Source organism: Acanthochromis polyacanthus, chromosome 14, assembly GCF_021347895.1.
Source record: "Acanthochromis polyacanthus isolate Apoly-LR-REF ecotype Palm Island chromosome 14, KAUST_Apoly_ChrSc, whole genome shotgun sequence".
Lineage (NCBI taxonomy): Eukaryota > Metazoa > Chordata > Actinopteri > Pomacentridae > Acanthochromis > Acanthochromis polyacanthus.
Genome location: NC_067126.1, coordinates 14,824,543 through 14,845,374, shown reverse-complemented (window position 1 = coordinate 14,845,374; position 20,832 = coordinate 14,824,543). Strand labels below are relative to the sequence as shown.

Genomic DNA, 20,832 nt, shown 5'->3' with positions numbered 1-20,832 from the left:
TAGAACTGACAGATAGAGAGCGGGAAGTGGTTGCAAGTAGGGTTCTTTTCACAGGGTGTGACTCTTTGAGATTGGATGGATTGTGTGCCAAGAGATATGGACATATCTGTGCACCAACCGAGGGAGAACTGAGTCTAAACCATGGTTCATCCCCACCTTGTAGCCATTTACATTTCATTATTTGAACTAGAAAAGCACTCAGAGAGTGCAGACCTCCGCCAAGGATAGAGAGGAAAACAGGAAACCCATGCAGTAAAGGATCATGAGCTGGAATCGAACCTGCATCTCTGACACAGTGCTGTTTATGAATCACCTTCTTAACCAGTTGAGCTATCTGGACACCTTGCTCCAATTTTTTGGACGACATACTAACCTATGATGTTTTTGCCATATTTTGGACCACATACTAAAACACACTAAAAAATTCAAAGTGATCCAGAATCCAGCATCCTTTCCGGATTGCCACCAAAATTAAATCAGCTCCTCCTCTTACCATAGTCTACATCCCCTCAAAATTTTATCTGAATCTGCCCAGACGTTTTTGAGTTATCTTGCTGACAGACAGACAGACACACACACACACAAACGCCGGGTGTCACATAATCTCCTTGGCTGAGGTAATTATATGTATATGTTTTGTATCCAGTCACATTGCAGCATATAGAATAAAATGTGTTCACATTCAGATTTCATCCTTTTCTGGTCGATCTTTCAAACAGAAGAGATCCTTGTACAAGATTTTTTGAGTTCTCACATTGTACATAAAATGGTCATTGGTACTGCTTACAGATGAGTTCAAGCGTAGTTTGTTTCTCATTTTAGCAGGTTAACAACAGCTCTGCTGTGCAAATGAAAACAACAGAAATTTTTATAATGTTTAACAATAGAACATTTCAAAACAAACGTTTATTTGTTTGATAACGTTAAACTAATAAAACGACTACTCACGTTGTGGCCGTCTTCCATCATGAAGATAAATGCTGCTACTTTGTTTGTCATCACCTCAGCAGGAAACACAAACACCAGAGACCCGAGAAGAAGCAGGCAGCCCCGAAAGTGCAGCCTTTCCCTTCTTTTTTCCACCCTGTAAAGATTGTTCACCAGTCTCAGCCTGAAAGGGGCTTCAGTCTACTCAAAATCCTGCAAATTGCCATTTGTGCTCCAATACTGTCATCTTGTGAGCACTGCATGAACACATTACATTTAATGAATACACCTATTACATTGTACACAATCTGCTTTTTTTCTCAGTAAGTAACTAGTAGCCTACAAAAATATCTAAATTTTAATGTCGATAGCAAAAGCCAATATTTTTTTGTCAAGCCCAGTTATGACAATGTTAATTTTGAATCACAATTCATATGCTGAATGGGGATTTTTTTTCCCCCTAGCATGTACATGTACATGTAGGGGTTTGAATAAGAAATTAATGGAATGGTAGTGCCAAATTCAAAGCAAACTTTAAGGCAAATGCTGAACGAAACATTTCGGTCCCATACTGTTCCAGGAGAAACCCTTCAAATACATTTTCTCTGCTGACATTTAGTCTAAAGAGCCATTACAAATAGTATAAAAAACAAGGAAAATGAAGGACTGTACCAAATCCCTATTGCTTTTAAATTTTTACAAAGTGACAACACTGTGCAAACAAGTGTCTGTTGGGTTTGTCATGCATGTATCATTGTGGAACTTTTGTCATCCCCTCCCCACAACCCCCCGTGGTGTTTCCGATCGGAACTTAGCATTGGGAACACAAAATGGCGGCCTCCATGTTACGAGTAGGACGACTGGGTTCTCTCAAGGTAATAACATCTAAATTGCCTACTTGATGTTCTAAATGAGGTCCGCTTGGACGTCATACCTCCAAAGACATTACCAAGCCGTTTATTCTATATAGTTGAGGTGAACTGCTTCGCTGTCGCTGGTTGCGTCGTTCGTAGACGGTGGGCTCGACACAGCTATGACTCTGTGGAACCTGCACAAGTCAGGCTTGTTAAGTTACTTTAGAGTTTACAAAGTGACACTGTTTACCTTAACGAACTGAATAAAGCATGAAAAAAAACACGTACATCTGAATGCTTTTTGATATTATTAATTAACATTTACTGTTTGAACTATTTGCATCCTTCCTGTTCTAGCTCGTGTGCCATGATTAGCAACCAGCAGTGAGAAATATTATTTTTGGGACAACTGCACGTGAATAAAGTAACCTGTCAAAAAATATCCACTCTAGCTAATCCAACAAATGAAATACCTTCATCACATGTATTTCTAATATCATTTAAAAGTCGAATTGTCACAAAGTAGTTGTTTATGTGCATCTGTCAAAATGGCCGCTGCACAAATAATATAGCCAATGCGCTATGTTATAAATCAATTCACTTTCATTTGAAAGCAATATCATCTTTCATTACATCAATTAAAGGAGAAGATCACAATACCGTAGTATTCCAGCTGTTACAATCACAAAAAGTTAGAGCACTGAGATAATTGACTTGCGGTCACTATACCCACCCGAAGCACAGTCAGAGCAACTGTTACGTGGAATTTTCAGGTGATGAAATGCCTGAGTACTTACTGTACTGATGCATCTCAAACAATTAAGTTATCCTGAAATTGTCCGTAGGTGTGAATGTGAGTATGATTGTTTGTCTGTATATGTAGCCCTACGACAAACTGGCGACCTGTCCAGGGTGTCCCCTGCCTTCGCCCGAGACAGCTGGGATAGGCACCAGCACCCCCCGCGACCCCAGTGAGGATAAAGCGGTGTATAGAGAATGGATGGATTTCTCATCTTCCACTTTGCAATACCCCATATGGGGCTCTGTGTGGTTCAGATCAGGGGTTCATAAAGCTTGTCAGGAGATCGAAAGAGGAAGTGTTGTAAAATCTCCTGGTAGACGCTGGGTTGATTTTGGACTTGTTAAAGCACAGAGGACCAACATTAGCAGATGACATGACACCTCAAATCATTGCACACTGTGGACACTTCACACTGGACTTGGATTCTGTGCCTTTCCACTCTTCCTCCAGACTCTAGAACCTTGATTTTAAAATGAAATGCAAAATTTATTTTCATCTGAATAAAGGACTTTGGATCCATCCAGTTCTTTTTCTTCTTTGCCCAGGTAAGATCTTCTGATGCTGTCACAGGTGCAGGAGTGGTTTGATATGAGGAATACAGTAGTTGTAGCTCCTTTCCTGCAGACATCTGTGCTTGGTGGGTCCTGATGCACTGACACCAGCCTTAGTTCTTGTGAAGCTCTCCCAAGTTCTTTAATCAGATTTTTTTGACAATCTTCTCAAGACTTCGGTCATCCGCTTGTGCAGTTTTCTAGTCAACCTGGCATTAATATGCTTCTATATAGCACTCTGCCAACAGTCAGCCTTCTCAGTGAGGACCTTCTGTGGTGTATTGACCTTGTGGAGGGTGTCCATGATCCTCTTCTAATTAACTTTCAAGTCAGCATTGTTTCCTATGATTGTGGTTGTGTGAACTGAATGAGACTGATAGATGTTACACATGTTATTTGTACTGACTGAACAGCAGTTTACTCAACCTCAGAATTATATTTTGTAATATTTTAAGAACCAGGATTTCTGATTGTCATAAGCTATAAGCCATAATGACCAAAGCTTCAACAAACAAGAATGTTTATGTTTCATCTTACATGTAAGGAGTCTACAAAATATAAAATTTTCACTTTCTTAAATAACTGATTGAAAATATTAAACTTTTTCACAACATGCTGATTGTTTGAGAGGTACTAGTATATGACTCTTTCTTCTGTTGATAGAGTGTAACGCTAATAGTGGTGAATAAAAGATTCATATGATACAATAAGATTAGATCAATAAATATGTAGGATGATGTCTGGGCAAGATAATCCTAGGAAAGAAATTATTCATGCAATCACACATACTTGATAGAATATGAAGGTATTTGTGTAGCTATGAAAGTCTTCCTGCAGGAAAACTTACTTTTGTATTGTTTTGTAATGCTTATTAAACAGCAATATTGTTTACCAGTATTTAGCTATTTTTCTTTGCAAAATTTTCTTTATTGGTTTTTTGGAGGTTTGTAGAGAGGACTGAAAAATGACTGGAAGTTTTGTACTGTACTCATACCAAAAACTGTCTTTGCTCTTCTGCAGTGTCTCCAATTGGAGAGCTGGGGAATCTTGAGGAGTCGCCCAGCTGCTTTTTTCTGCACTCAGGTTGAAGAACCGCCAAAACCAGCAAAAAAGGCAAAGGCTGCAGGCAAGAGTAAGGACATTTGATTCTGTTCACTGTATGAAGTTTGACATGTTGGGTTTTGCTGGCTGGTTGCTTTTTTGTGTAACCATAGTGTTGCATACCTAGAAAAGGTATGCAACACTATGGTATGTGCGTGTGTATATACACTACCACTCAAAAATTTAGACACACCTTCTCATTTAATGGTTTTTCTTTATTTTCATGATGAATTACATTGTTGTTTCTCACTGAAAGCATCACAACTGTGAATGAACACATATGAAATTATGTAGTAAACAAAAAAGTGTGGAATAAGTCAAAACATGTTTTATATTTTAGATTCTTCAAAATCGCCACCCTTTGCTTTGATTACTGCTTTGCACACTCTTGGCATTCTCTCCATGAGCTTCCTGAGGTAGTCACCTGAAATGGTTTTCCAACAGTCTTGAAGAAGTTCCCATATATGCTGAGCACTTGTTGGCCCTTTCGCCTTCACTCTGCAGTCCATCTCATACCAAACCATCTGCATTGGGTTTAGTTCAGGTAACTGTGGAGGCCAGGTCATCAGATGCAGCACTCAACTACTCTCCTTCTTGGTCAAATAGCCCTTACACAGCCTTGAGATGTGTTTGGGGTCATTGTCCAGTTGCAAAGTAAATGATGGTCCAACTCAATGCAGATTGGATGCAATGGCATGTTGCTGCAGGATGCTGTGGTAGCCATGCTGGTTCAGTGTGCCTTCAGTTTTGAATAAATCTCCAACAGTATCACCAACAAGCAGTCCCACACCATCACACCTCCTCCTCCTCTATGCTTCACGGTGAGAACCATGCATATACAGACCATCCGTTCACCTTTTCTGCATCTCACAAAGAGACGGCAGGTGGAACCAAAGATCTCAAATTTGGAGTCCTCAAACCAAAGCACAGATTTCCACTGGTCTAATGTCCATTCCTTGTGTTTCTTGGCCCTGACAAATCTCTTCTGCTTGTTGCTTTTTCTTAGTAGTAGTTTATTTGCAGCTGTTTGACTAAAAAGGCCTGATTGGCACAGTCTCTTCTGAACAATTGATGTAGAGATGTGTCTGCTACTAGAACTCTGTGTGGCATTTATCTGGGCTCTGATCTGAGGTGCTGTTAACTTGCGATTTGTGAGGCTGGTGACTCGGATGAACTTATCTTCAGCAGCAGAGGTGACTCTTGGTGTTCCTTTCCTGGGGTGGTCCTCATGTGAACCAGTTTTGTCATAGCGCTTCATGGTTTTTGTGACTGCACTAGGGAATGCATTCAAAGTTTTTGAAATTTTCCAGGCTGACTGACCTTCAGTTCTTAAAGTAATGATGGACTGTTGTTTCTCTTTACTTTGCTGGTTGGTTCTTGAAAATAATATGGATTCTAACAGTTGTCAAATAAGGCTGTCAACTGTGTCCCAACCTGACTGCACAACAGAACTGATGGTCCCAACTAGGGCTGGGCGATATGACAATAGATATCGTCTGGACGATAGAAAATGTCTATTGTTTTATGTGAAGATCCTATAGTTTATATTGCAGTGTCGCAAAACACGCTTTATGGCAGTATTTTACGTCACTGACGTGCCTTACAGCAAGCCCAGGCACGCGGCTAAAACATAAAATAGCTATGGAGGAAGACGGTGGACTCGACTCGACTCAGAAGAACAATCTAAACAACAAGATGACGAACAACCACCTCAAACCGACACGCTTGTACCTAAAAGAGGGGGAACTTCTGTCATATGGCGGTGGTTTGGATTTAAAAAGACCGACAAGGATCAGACTACCGTACTTTGTAAGGTATGCCGCTGCCCGGTCCCAACAACAGACTTGAATAACTGTTTTTATCACCTGAAAAAGAATCATGACAAAGAATACAGAGAGAATTTCATTCATGGAATTTACCAAAAATATGCTATATCGTCATGTATATCATATCGGGATGGGTCAGTGACGTTTTCTGGTTTCAAAACACAAAAAAAATAAAAACAGCAAATAATGTAACTTTTGACTTTTAAACTATGCATCAACATGTCTATTTTATTTTTCATCAATGGCTCCTTTCAAAAAATATCACCAAATTTGTTTTTCTCTGTATTATATGTAACAAATCGCCTGAAATGTCATTTGGTCTAACAGCACTTGTATCTAAAATATTTTTAAATGAATATCAGAAATATTAATTTTTGGATTCTGAAATGCAAATGTTGTTTTATTATTTATAGTTATTACTAAAGCTATTTACAGATTTTGACAATAAATATGATTTACAGATGTTTTTGCGATACATTGTATACTATATATCATCTCTCGCCACTAAAATATATTACAAAAAATGCAAATTTGCTTCAAATAAATTCAAAATGTATGGTATGTTCACTTTTTCCCTTTGCTTTCTCTATGTGGTTCAAATGTACAAATAATTATGAATTTAATCAAAAATAGTTGTGTTTGACTAAATGACATACAGTGTTAGACGAAATGACCAAACTATTATAACAGCAATAAAAGATAACACAAATATTGACCAAGTATTTATTTAAGAATTTATTGATTCAGAACAAGTAAGTTTATCTTTTAACAACTAAAAAATTAAAATGTTTGCAAAATTTTTTGAAATGTATAATTTTTTTTTAAATAACAATTAACTTTTTTTTTTTTTTCAAATTCATGTATTCTACACAAGAAAACAAATGCTTAGCTTATATTTTAAATAACTAATGTTCAACAATTCATTTGGAATGATAAAATTAATCTTTGAATATTTAAAAGTTTTTTTCTCTCTAAAAATTTACATAAACGATTAACAAAGCAACATTTGCCTCTTACACAGTGAACCAGATACTGAACAGGTTATTTTAATCAAACTGAAAGAAACCGATTCCAGTCCTCATCAGATAGCCTGGAGCTTCGACTCGTTAAGGGCTCTGGCTCTGAGATTCTTGCTTTTAGATCTGACCTGAAGTAGAAAATAACGTCAGCCACTTGAGGCCAAACAAAGTTGTTTCTTCTTCCTGATTGCTGCATGCAGGACACTTCGACTTCTTCACCAAGAACTTTCAATACTTGCCCCACAAATGGCTTTCCTTCATATGACACTATGACCATCTTTCCAGCTAAGTCTTCATCACTGTCCTCTTTACTGGAAAAGGAGCTGACTTTCATTTCAAATTCACAGGGCTCACCACACTCACAGACAACTCCATTACGATGGCAAAAACATGACACGTCTCTGAAAGAGATTTTTCCTGGAGTAGTAGCACTTGCAGTCACTTGATGAATTGCCAAAGTGCCTTTCACAACAGGTAATTCTTCTGGCACTGCTTCATCAATTAAGGAGATATCCTCTTCTGATATCCAGAAGAATTCCACATTGGAATCTGACTTCTTCAGAAACTCAAATAAGTCTTTTGGATTTTGGAGATCACCTCCCTGTAGAACAAAGGTGTCTGCCCCTCTTTTAACGGATCCACCAACGCCATCTGGAGCGCCTTTGCCGTGGGACTTTTCTGAGTAGTTCCAGGTGATGTTCTCAATTCCACGCAGAAACGGTAAGGTGCTCATGAGGTAGAAGTTCTTTCTATTACGGTATTGAGTCAATGGTCCATCGCTCATGAAATGTAATGTTTTTATTTTCTTGTTGCTCAGGACCTCATCAAACACAGGCTTCAAGTGTGCCCATACAGCACGCTCATCATGACGTAGGCTATTAGAAATTGTTGCATAGGCCTTTGTATTTTCAGCTGTATAGACCATGCATGTGTGCACGGTTGCCTGTTGCCTACTTCCTCCAAAATGAAACGCCTGAACTTCAACATTCATTTTACATGCATAGTTCTCTGAAAAATCCATGTGGACTACAGCTTCATCATTTTGAAGCGTGTTCTTGAGGAACCTGCATTGCTCTGCCTGGTGTATCCAAATATAGTGATGTTTAGCCAGGGAGTCCAGCTTCTCATTGAAGATTTTTAAGAGATCGCCCCAGGTTCCAGTGAAAGCCTTCTTCACAAAATGGGTGTACGTTTTTCCTTCTGTGGAAACACGCTCCTTGGTCCATTGGTACCATGAAATAGTTTCAGAGTTGTTTGGTACTGCTAACTCTATATCATTGTAACAGCACTTGGCACACTGCCGAAACATACACTTCTTGTTCTTCAGATCACACACAATATGGGACAGGGCATCAGTCATGCTTTTGCTTCCCAAAATGCCATTTTGAAACATTTTCTCGATAAGTAAAGTGAGATTTTCATGGTCATAGCAGGCACAAGTATTGCGATCTCGACTTTTAGGTTCGGTGACATAGAATGGGCGCAGACGAACAAACTGTCTGTATGATAATTTACCAGCTTCTTGACAATATTCTTTGTGAAGTTCTTTCAGTGACTTCACAAGAACTCGACGTTGCTCCTTGACCTTATTCAGAGAAATTGTATCTTTCTTGCCGGGTAAGAGTCGGCTGTTCTCATCACGTGTCAGAAATTCCTTCACACTTTCTCTTTTTCCATAAATCTTTTTTTTGCTTGACTTTTTGTCTTTCTTTGTTTTTTTCTCTTGTTTTTTAATACGCTCCATTTTCTTGCTCAACTGAGCTGTTCTTCTTTTTGCTTTGTAAAGTTTCTTTTTCAGCTCTTGTATTTCCTCTCTAAGTTTCTGTTTTTCTCTATCATGACGAGTCTTCTTTTTCTTTTCTTTCACTGAAACATCTGGTGTAGAGGAGCATTTTGGCTTTTCAAATGACAAAGATGGCTCCTCAGATGGTTGCTGTGTAGAGTTTCGGGATGAATCAGATGATTTAAGACACATATTTGATGGCGTCTGGTGAAGCTGAAAGGACATTTGAGATTGTTCTGGTTGGTCAAGGCAGGGGAGATCTTCTATTGAATCCACTGACTGTAAAGTGAGATTGCAAACAGCTTCTTCCTGTTTTAAACGTTTCCTGTGTTGTCTTTGATTGTGTGCCCATTGTGTCCTTTTGTCTTGAGCTTTTGATGCAGGCAGTTGTGAGATTGGAATGTAATTATTGTGTCCAGCTTGTTTCATCTGTTGATACCTGCAAAATTTGCATATAGTTATTTTATTTATTTTATTGAAGCAGATAATCAAATTTTTACGAAAACGGTTAAAATATTTATCAATTACAAACTACAATGTAGTTTATTTATTTACTGTTGTTTATGAAATTATGTATCAATACCTTTGCCTTCTGTTCTCCAGCATTTTCTCTCTAGCAGCAGGATCTGCATTGATCTTTGCATAGTAACGTGCAAATCGTTCTTTGTTGGATAGAGGCATCTGTTAAAATGTAAAAAAAAAAAAAAAAAGGCTTTACTACTTGTCATAGATAACAATTCTTTACATAAGTTAATATTATAAAATATTGTAATTTATACTAACAAAGCACTTTTACTTTAGTAGATTTGTTGCAATTCTAGTTATATTCTACTTCAGTAAGAAAATGGAAGAAGACCTATTCAATATAGGTCTTCTTCCACTATAAACAGCAAAGCTAATGCTAACATAATATGTAGGTTGTACAATATAAATCTCTAAATCAAACTCTTTGGGTCTACCCTAAGAGATAGATTAAGAGACAAAACTTGATATATATATATATATATATATATATATATTTTACAGAGTTTCATAGATGTGGCTACAACTGCTATGTGTAGGCTAATGCTAGGTTACATGCTATGCTAATGCCTGAAATAGCTTCAAAAACAAGGATTGTGCTCTGTCAACATTGCAAACATTAAAAAAACATAAATAGTGTTATTTCTGTTACCTCTTCGATGCCGTTGTTTAGTCTTGAGTGTGGGAGCTGGTCTTTTACAAAATTATTCTTCAAGCAAAAACAGACATGTCTGCTATGCTGCTGTTAGTGCCTTGGCTTAAGGGCTATGGTCAAGTTGATCAATGGTCCTTCGAGCTACAGTATATTTTATTAAGTATAAATGGGTGAAAGCACAAATGATGCAAACGATGAACTGTGATTTTTTTCATAGTAAAGTAAATATATATTTTTAATTTTTGTTATGGCCCAGTTTCCGTTTCCTTGTCAAAGTAGCACCTGAACCCTGTCATATGAAAAATATGTATATTAAATATGTTTTATTTTATTTTATTTTTTCTGAAATAAAATACCAAAAATATATGTTGTAAATATTGATAATAAACCACTTTATTATCATTTGATCTATCAAAATATCAATAGCACAAATGTTTGACCGAATGACTTATCGTTAGACCGAATGATGATTTTCCATATTTTCATTCTGAATAGGCAACAAATTGGCTGCTATGAGCAAAACATTACGCTAGCATCTTTGTAATATTTTCACTTTAATACCAAACTAATTACAATTATAAAAAAACAATATTAAATACTTTTTTTTTGTTAGACCAAATGACACGCTGATTTGTGACACATTCGATTTATCTCTGAAAACGTCACAGTAACATAATTTAAAAACAAAGTTTTAAACCTATTTCCAGGCTGTCAAGCCATCTGGGTTCTTCTGAATACTGACGTCACACAGCCCTTGGCCTGTGACATCATATTATTGCTTAAAATAGCCCTTTATTATTGTTTGACAATATGACATCTATGGAAATTGCCTTTCAAGGACAAAAGTATATTGGATTTTATTCACACATTTGAACATTTTCCTCTTTATGCAATTTAACACCATCTTGTCAAGACTCATAAAATTATGCCCCTCAAAAAATTATTTTTTTTATACATTTTTATTGTTTTTATTAACAATTGACTTAAGTGAAAACAAATTAGGTTCGTTTGACGATATGACATTTTGGCTCTTTATGACACAACAAAAATGCTATAATTATATAATTTATGCAATAATCTAAATGTACACTTTAATTATGATGGGCTTTTAACATTTTTACCAATTTTACATTTTCTTCTCCATAACAAAAACATCTGTGGCTCAAAGACATAAAAACATGAACGTCACGTCACTGACCCGGATATAAAATAAGCTATATCGGGATATAAAATTTTGGTCATATCGCCCAGCCCTAGTCCCAACTCCATTAAGAAGATAAGGAATTCCGCAAATTAATCTTGACAAGGCACACCTGTGAAGTGAAAACCATTTAAGGTGACTACCTCATGAAGCTCATCCAGAGAATGCCAAGACTGTGCAAAGCAGTAATCAAAGCAAAGGGTGGCTATTTTTAAGAACCTAAAATATGAAACATGTTTTGAAATACTTCACACTTTTTTGTTTATTACAGAATTCCATGTCTTCATTCATAGTTTTGATGCCTTCAGTGAGAATCTACAATGTATTATTGTAGATTTATAAGCAGCTTGATTTATCAAGCTGCTTATAAAGTTAGGTCATTACATTCTCAGTGGCATTTAAGGACTTAAAGAGTCACCCATTGCAGAGTCCCCATCTACATACTATGATAGTACAAACCAGGTTAACATTGTCGACTGTGTAAAGAAAATTCTGAGGTTTGTTTCTAAACACATAATACACATCGGAAAATAATTGTTGCAAATATGCGAAAAGCCTGTGAACAACACCAATCAGCCACAACATTAAATCAGCAGTTTAATATTGTGTGGATGTCTGATGCTTATTAAACAGCTTTGAGCTGTTTAGGTCTGAAGTCCAAAGATCTCTGTAAGAGTCCTGTTTGGCACCAATATATCAGCAGCAAATCCTGAAAGTTGTAAGGTTGAGCCTTAATGATTCATACAGTCAGGTCCATAAATATTTAGACAATGGACACTGACACAATTTTCAGCATTGCAGTTCTGTAAACCACCACGATGGATTTACAATGAAACAATAAATATGTGCTTTAAGTGTAGACATTCAGCTTTAATTTTAGGATATTTGCATCCATATCAGGTCAACGGTGTAGAAATTTCAACACATTTTGTATGTACCCTTCACCTTTTTTAGGGACCAAAAATAATTGGACGAAGTAGCATAATCATCCCTTTTAATATTTGGTTGCAAATAGTGTGCAATCAATGACAGCCTGAAGTCTGGAACCCATAGACATCACCAGATGTTGGGTTTGGTCTCTGGTTTATGCTCTGCCAGGCCTCTACTGCTGCTCTTTTCACTTCCTGCTTGTTCTTGGGGCATTTTCCCTTCAGTTTTGTCTTCAGCAAGTGAAACATTCAACTTCTTTGAGTTAAGAAACTCTTTGGTTGCTTTCTCAATATGCTTCAGCTCATTGTCTATCTGCACCATGAAGCACAGTCCAAAGAGTTACGAGGAATTTGGCTGAATATGAGCAGATAATATTGTCCGAAAAACTTCGGAATTCATTCTGCTGCTTTTGTCAGCTGCCCCATCATCAGTAAATATAAGAGAACCAGCTCCATTGGCAGCCATACAGTGGGTACGGAAAGTATTCAGACCCCTTGAAATTTTTCATTCTCTGTGTCATTGCAGCTATTTGCCAAAATCAAAAAAGTTTATTTATTTCGAACATGAAATTAACAGACAGCTGATGCAGCTTATACAAAATAAAACCGCAGCTAAAACAATGCATCACATAAATTTACAAATCATACATGTTCGAAAGGGAGTGGGAAGAAGACAAAACTTATTTAATCCCACCCCGAACAAGATTACTTTATTAACAATTTATTTCTATATAACCAAAAATTAAATGGCAATAATATACAGCTATCCAACACACCACACACATCATTAAATAAATATTAAATCATTTGGCCAATTACTCCTACTGATTTCTTTGTTCTTTATACTTTCCAAAAACTTTTTATTTATATCTCTGTTTAAACTGGACGATATTGAGGCTTTGCTTCAGTTCTGTATCCAAATTGTTCCACAGTCTCGACCCCTTGACTGTGACACAAAAGCCTTTCCTCGTCGTCCTATATTTTGGAATGATAAAATTTAATTCCTTACGTAATCTATGGCCACATGTTCGATCTTGAAATTTATTATGTAAATTGTTGGGTAATAATTTTTTTCTAGCTAGAAATAAAAATTGAGCCAGTTAAAATTCCACAATGTCATACATTTTTAGAAGTTTGGATTTTAGGAATTATGGGTTTGTGTGTTCCAGAAAGTGGGCCTTTGTGGATTAAACGAACAGCTCTTTTCTGTAGTATGAGTAATGGTTTTAATGTACTCATATATGTGCTTCCCCACATTATAACACCATAATTTAAATAAGGAGAAATCAGAGAACAAAATAGTAAATGAAGGGATTTGCTATTTAAAAAATGCTTCGCTTTGGCCATAATTGAAATACTTCTTGATATTCTAATCGAGATATATTTTACATGTTGTTTCCATGTAATTCTGTCATCAATTATGACTCCAAGGAATTTTGTCTCATGCACTCTCTCTATATCTGTACCATCAATCTGAATTGTATCGTGAGCATTAAAGCTACTATTACCAAATATCATTACTTTACTTTTATTTACATTTAGTGATAATTTATTTTGCTTGAACCATTTGCTAATTTTTTCAACTTCCAATGTGACTTTCTGTAACAATTGCTGTAAATTATCTCCTGATGCAAAAACATTTGTATCATCAGCAAATAAAATAAATCTCAGAAATTGAGATGTTTTACAAATATCATTAATAAAGAGATTAAAATGTTTAGGACTCAGTACTGAACCTTGTGGAAGGCCACAGTCACCAACTTCAAGGCAATTTGACTGATGTTCACCCATTTGCAGGGATTGTTTTCTGTTTTTTAAATAACTGCTTACCCACTGTAAAGCAACTCCTCTGATACCATACTGTTCAAGTTTTCTAATTAACATTGTATGATTAATTGTGTCAAAAGCTTTACTTAAATCAATAAATAACCCTACAGCGTATTTCTTCTTATCTACTGCCCTAATCACTTCTTCCAGTAAATCAAAAAGTGCATGTGATGTTGAGCAATTGTTTTGAAACCCATACTGATAGTCAGAGATTAATTTACTTTTTTCAATAAAGCTGTGAAGTCTTCAAGACTTCATGGGCTTTGGTGTTTCCTTGTGACGGATGTAGTATAGATGTCCATCTGTAAAAAAAACATACATTGGTTTATTAGTTCACAAAGTCCTGAGTACCAATGAAGCTGATGTATCTGACACTGGTGAGGGATGATAATCTATATTGTGGGAGAAGCTTTGTTTGTGCAATGTCACTGTTAGAACTGCATCCATTTATTTGACCACCACTGAAGACCTCATGAGGATCAGCTTGGAGGGGCCATGGCTTGAGGACTTTGATCCAAGTCCTGCAGTGGACCGCTGGATGAACTCAGCCAAGCGTGCCAGGACGACTTGAATACAAAAAGATGTGGGACAGGGATGTTCTCTGTGTTAAATGTGAATGTTAATAATAAAATTTTGCGATTCATAGTGAAAATTCATAGTGCTCCTAAATTTTGTTCTGTGCTCCTAAATTTTTTCATTTAGGAGCACCCCCCCCCCCCCCCCCCCCCCCCCCATCTTCCACTCGGGCAGACCTCCCCCACAGTTTAAAAAAATCCTGGAGGAAACCCTGATATATGATATGATGTCAACATCAGCCAGTGATAATGATGTCATGCACTCTTACAGCAGATGGAATGAATGACCTCTGATAGTGCTCCTTCTTGCTGAGTGGATGTCTCAGTCTGCTGCTGAAGGAGCTGCTTAAAGCTCCCACAGTCATATGCAGTGAGTGAGAGGGATTGTCCATGATGGATGTGAGCTTGGCCAACATCCTCCTCTGACCCATCTCCTCTATGGAGTCCAGGGAGCAGTCCAGGACAAACCTGGCCCTCCTGACTAGTCTGTTGAGTCTCTTTCTGTCCCTGTTTGTGCTCTAGAGAAGATTCAAAGCAGACCAACTCATCAGTGGTGGTGGTGGTATAATGTTGTGGGCATGTACAGTGGGTACGGAAAGTATTCAGACCCCTTGAAATTTTTCAGTCTCTGTGTCATTGTAGCCATTTGCCAAAATCAAAAAGTTCATTTTATTTCTCATTAATGTACACTCAGCACCCCATCTTGACAGAAAAAAACAGAAATGCAGAAATTTTTTCAAATTTATTAAAAAAGAAAAACCGAAATATCACATGGTCATAAGTATTCAGACCCTGTGCTCAGTATTGAGTAGAAGCACCCTTTTCAGCTAGTACAGCCATGAGTCTTCTTGGGAATGACACAAGTTTTTCACACCTGGATATGGGGATCCTCTGCCATTCTTCCTTGCAGATCCTCTAGTTCTGTCAGGTTGGATGGTGAACGTTGGTCTTTTGGTGTTGCTGAGCTCACCAGAGCATCATTTCTTTTCAAGGATGTACCAAGCAGTTGATTTGGCCACGCCTAATATTTTTGCTGTCTCTCTGATGTTTTGTTTTGATTTTCCAGCCTAATGGTGGTTTGCTTCACTGATAGTGACATGGACTTCATATTGAGAGTTGACCTCACGAGATTCCAAGCGCAAACACCAGACTTAAAATGAACTCTAGACCTTTTATCTGCTCCTTGTAACTGAAATAATGAGGGAATAACACACACTTGGTCATGGAACAGCTGAGCAGCCAACTGTCCAATTACTTTTGGTCCCTTAAAAAGGTGGAGGGTACATATAAAATGTGTTGTAATTCCTACACCGTTGACTGATTAGGATGTAAATACCCTCAAATTAAAGCTGAAAGTCTGCACTTAATGCTCATCTTGATTGTTTCATTCCAAATCCATTGTGGTGGTGTATAGTAGCCTGGCCGCACTAGACAACCCACGGCAACGAATTTAATTCTCTGCCAGGGTGGGTCTAGTTACCCTCCATAAGGCTCGAGGCTGGATTCTCCTAAAACTGGCTGGACCAATCACCATGAAGTGTAGAGTCAGAAGGCGGGCGTAACGAAGTGACGATTCTGACAGAAACAACCAGCGCACAATAAACAGTTATCTTTCGACTCGGCTTTGGCCACAGCCCTTAAAGATTTGAAGCTAAAATTCAACTTGAAAGATAAACAAAGGACGGCACTTAAGTGTTTCATTGAGAAGAAAGACGTATTTGGACTTATGCTGACGGGATATGGCAAATCCTTAATATACCAGTTGGCTCCGCGGCTCCGCTGGTTGGGAAGCTAATGGGACTTAGCAACAATCCGCCGGTGCTCTCGGAACTACGTCAGCCTATTCGTTGCGTTGATTGGTTGTATACCTACCCAATTGCTGCAGAGGGATTTGATAGACAACCTTTTAGCCCGCCTCCCTCCCTGTCGAGCTTCCCTAGACCCGTGTGCCGTCAGAAACATGGGTGTAGCATGGCTAGGCTAGGTGTATAGAGCCAAAATGCTGAAAATTGTGTCTGGGTCGAAATATTTCCAGACCCGACTGTACTTTTTCGTCCAACATATTCCGCACATGCTCATTTAAACTGGGATCTAGGAATCAGAGTCAATGAGACCCTTACAATGATAATTTTTTCTGCTTCCAACAAATCAATTTCGAGAACTGACCGTTGACGTGCAGCCTAATATATCCCACCCAGTGACAGATGCCATTGTAATGAGATTAAAGTTATTCACTTGACCTGTTGCTTTTAATTTTAATGTTGTGGTTCATCAGTGTATGTGATACTGGATTGTGGATTTGGATAATTAAATGTTTTTCACTATTTTGTCTTGGTGATTTTTTTGGTTCGGTCTTAAGTCCATGTTGGAGTCCTACATTTTCATGGCCCATTATTTAATGGTATTAAACTAGGGCCCACTAGGGTGGTTCTCATGCTTGATTGGGAGTTACTACACCTACTACTGCCCACAATTTGCTAGCTAGAGATGCTTATGTCCAGCAAATGTAGCTTTCCTGGATGTCAGTATTTGCAGAACAGTCAAGTCTCCTCCTGTAAATTAACTAAGAATGATGAGATGATAAGGAGGTGAATTCATTGAAGAGAGAGCTGAGATTACTGCTGGTGTACAAGCTGTCACTCAGGTCTTTCGTGGACATGCCATCAGCATTTCACTGCAATTCTGCTTTTTTTTCACAGTGTTGAAACCTAATTTTCTAAACTTGGTGATTTGTTTTAAAAATTCACATTTTATTGATGGTTATAACCAGTTTTTGTGTTGTTACAAAATTCAAACAGTTTTCTTTTACTGCTCTTGACATGGACTAAAGTTTCTGTATTTGAAAATTAAATGTTGTGCTTCTGTTATGTAAAAAAAATTTAAAGGAAAATTCCTGGAAAACAAGATGATCTTTTGACTTGAAGTGTTTTTTTAACTGTCCATGTCCCATTTACCATTTTCCTCAACAGCAGAAGCTCCAGATGAGAGAACAGCCCTGTTAACGTACAAGACCACAGTTGCCTTCCCAGTTAGACTTTTAGAGCCTAGAGTTTTTCCAGCACAGTCTCTAGGTGTAACTGGACCAGTGGTTGGCTCTACTGCTGTTGCAGAAACAGCAGTAGCTGCAGCAGTTGCAGGCACTGCCAGTGAAATAGATGTTGCAGAACCTGCAGCTGCCTCATCAGATCCACCTCCTGAACCAGATGTTGCTCAAGTTATTCCTGACAAAGCTCCACCTGTAGTTGACACAGCTCTGTTAGCTGTTAAACCCCTGGTTGAGACAAGCAGTAAAAGCTCAGCACCAGATAACACAGCCTTCCCTGATGCTAGTGATGCGGCAGCAAATGAGTCCTCCTCCTCATCGTCAGGGGACTCCGAATCTGACTCGGACTCGGACTCAGACTCAGAGACTGAGAGTTCAGAAGTGAAGGCTGATACCAGAATCTCTCCACTAGAGATGTCAGAACCCACTGTGAAAAAAGGGGCAGAAGTCCACAAGGTTACACGCGCAGAAGTGACAGAAGAATCCAATGAAGCTCAGGGACAACCTGAAGCTACTCTCACATTTGGTGTTGATACTATACAAGAGGCAGCTGCAAACTCAGAAACAGCTCAAGGTACCAGGAAGGCACCCACTGTTAGTTCTGGTGAGTTAATTAACTCAGCACCTGAGATCTGCACTACTGCAGAAGATGTTGAAGAGGTCACCCGTCCAGTAGCTTCAGCTGAATCTGCAGTGGAAGCTGCTCCAGAAGTGATTCAAGATAAAGCAGATGATGCAATTCCTGCTGTTGTTGTGACCAAGGTTACGACTCCAGAAAATGGCCAGAGTGATAGTCCCACCAGAACAACAGAACCTGCCTCTGCTGAAGCTACTACACAAGCTGGAGACAAGTTTGCAGATGTTGTTGAAGCTGCTGCAAAAGCTGTTGAAACCCCTGCAGAAACTTCCCCCGCAGAAGCTGAGCCAGAGATTATAGAAGCTAATGCCAGCCCCACTGAAGAGGTAGCTGAGACTGCAACTGAAGTTTCTGCCCTTGCAGAGAGTGCTGAGCAACTGGTGGACTGTGCTCCTGTCGTAGCTGAAGCTGCTGAAGAGGAGCTGCAGGTGGAGGCCCCTGCTGAACAGTCTGAGGGTACACACAACACTACCCTACCCCCTAATTCTCTATTTCTCCCTGTTTTCTTTGTAGATCTTTGAGCCGCCACAGATGATCATACTTTTCTCTCTATTCCTTAGAACACATTCTGTGTGTACTAATAAGTGTTATCCAAGCATCAACTCTCTCACATATGCTCTTTGGGTTTGTGGCTTTTATAATATCCTCTTGGAATTCTTTTAAATGTCCATTTTTCTGTTTGTTTATATCACTGTAATGCCTAACCTCCCATTGCATTGGTTTCCAGTTTCACATTTTTGCATGAGGTATATGTAGTGTACATGTTTAACTGAGCTTGCAGCGTTTTTTAATGCATTCCTTTTTTCCTCATTTTCCGCATTGTTCTTCTTTTTGAGCATTGCTTGCATCCTGTCATTGACACACTAGAACAGCTACAGTCTGTTATTCAAGATTAATGATCATGGTGCTATTGCTTGTTGCATACTGGTATACTGGTCCTGCCCATATTTTGGCTTTCTTCTCTTCCTTTTGTGACTCAGGAATCTCCCACCTGTCTTTTTTTAAAAAAAAATCTCTCTAGACTTGTTTCCCAATCCATCTTTACTCCCAAAATATTTCACTCATATTTTTATTATTTTGGCTCATCTTTGTTTTTAATGCCTCTGTGCGCATGAAATGTGGGTTAAAGGTGTCAAGTTAATGTTGATGTTACAGGTAATAGTGGCACTGTTTGGTTTGGTTTTTCCAGGGTAAGCTATTGCTAACAGTAATGTGTCCCTGACAGAAACATGGATGAGCAGAAACTGGAAATGGTTGGAGTCAGTGGAAGTATTTCAGGAAACAGGATTACAGATATTTTAAAACCCCTCTAGGGCTAAAGTCCTTAACAATCAAATAACTACACTTTTGGTAAAATTTTCTGTCCAACACTTTGCTGGGTAATCCTGCTTCTTGGAGTAACTCCCTCCTCACCATTGTCATTGATTTTACCCCTTGGTCATTTCTTTTTATAACCTTGTACATCTCTTCTTTACCTGGAAATCTATGGGATAAGCATGACATTAAATAATGAAAAATGTAAATGTCTTGAAATGTGTTCCTCTGATTATGGATGTGACATTATTTCTGATGCACTGTTTATAACTTCACTGTCACAGCATGCTAACTGGTTTTCTAGAAAAATTTAGATGTTAAAATAAATCAATATTTAAGGATATTTTGCACCTCTTTTTAATCAAGAGTATCAAAGCCCATGTTTCCAATACACTGCGATTTTGATGCCCTTTTTAAAATCTGTTTCATGCATGTCTGCCAGTATTGTTATTTCTGTAGTATTGGCTGACTTTATTGTCTTTATTGTCAGTTTACTTTCACATTTTTCCTCTCACAAACATGATCCTTGGGGCATTTCACACCAGTCTGTCTCCACACTCTGTTGGGGGGTAACTTGGCCTGCTGCCATAGGAAATGTCCCACCATAAACCAGCTTTTGTCAGCATGTGTGGATATGTAAATGTTCTCTCCCCTCAAAAATATTTTGAAATATTTACAAAATTAGCCACAAGTCCTAATATTAGCCTTTGCTGCGTGAAGATCAGTAACAATGATGACACAGGATTACACCCAGTGTTGCAGTTGGCTTACCTTGTGGATTTTCTGTTTTGATGCATGCACAGCAGTAAAATTTTTATTACTCATTTTTGTACAGGACTTACATGTCATTTTGCTTCTTTCCCTTCTGCAGAGGCTACAACAACGGTACACGTAGAGCCTGAGGAGCATTTTGACAACAGTACGTACAAAAACTACCAGCACCACAGCTATACCCCCTACACATTTGCCGACCTGGATGTAGAGATGGCCAAGTTTCGTCTCCCTCAGCCGTCCTCTGGCAGACCCTCACCCAGACACTAGAAGAGCTGTCCTGGCTGAAACAAATTGCTTGAAGATGATTGTGGTGTTTCACTTTATGTATGATCATCCCCAGATCTTCATTAAATTCTGTTGTTAAAATATCATATTAATAAAGTACCAAATGAATAATGAAGCCTGCTTTGCGTGTTGTGATTCTGTTTTCTCTTACATAAAGGAAAAGGCATATGAAGGGATAGGCTAAGATCAAACACTTCTTTAATGCTG

General features: G+C 38.3%; 2 protein-coding genes across 2 annotated transcripts; one reads left to right on the top strand and one right to left on the bottom strand.

Annotated features, from left to right (window-relative positions):
• Nucleotides 1-1,670: 1,670 nt before the first annotated feature.
• Nucleotides 1,671-20,740, top strand: ndufv3 (NADH:ubiquinone oxidoreductase subunit V3). The gene is made up of 4 exons (XM_051958993.1): nucleotides 1,671-1,802; nucleotides 4,155-4,266; nucleotides 18,616-18,708; nucleotides 20,438-20,740. Exons 1-4 carry the CDS (start codon nucleotides 1,758-1,760, stop codon nucleotides 20,605-20,607), a joined length of 420 nt encoding a protein of 139 aa, XP_051814953.1. The 5' UTR covers nucleotides 1,671-1,757; the 3' UTR covers nucleotides 20,608-20,740.
• Nucleotides 6,909-9,799, bottom strand: LOC110972534 (uncharacterized). Its single transcript, XM_022222916.2, has 2 exons — nucleotides 9,447-9,799; nucleotides 6,909-9,302 (listed from the first exon to the last, which is right to left on the bottom strand). The coding sequence occupies exons 1-2, from the start codon at nucleotides 9,542-9,544 to the stop codon at nucleotides 7,112-7,114; spliced, it is 2,289 nt and encodes a 762-aa protein (XP_022078608.1). The 5' UTR covers nucleotides 9,545-9,799; the 3' UTR covers nucleotides 6,909-7,111.
• Nucleotides 20,741-20,832: the final 92 nt, after the last annotated feature.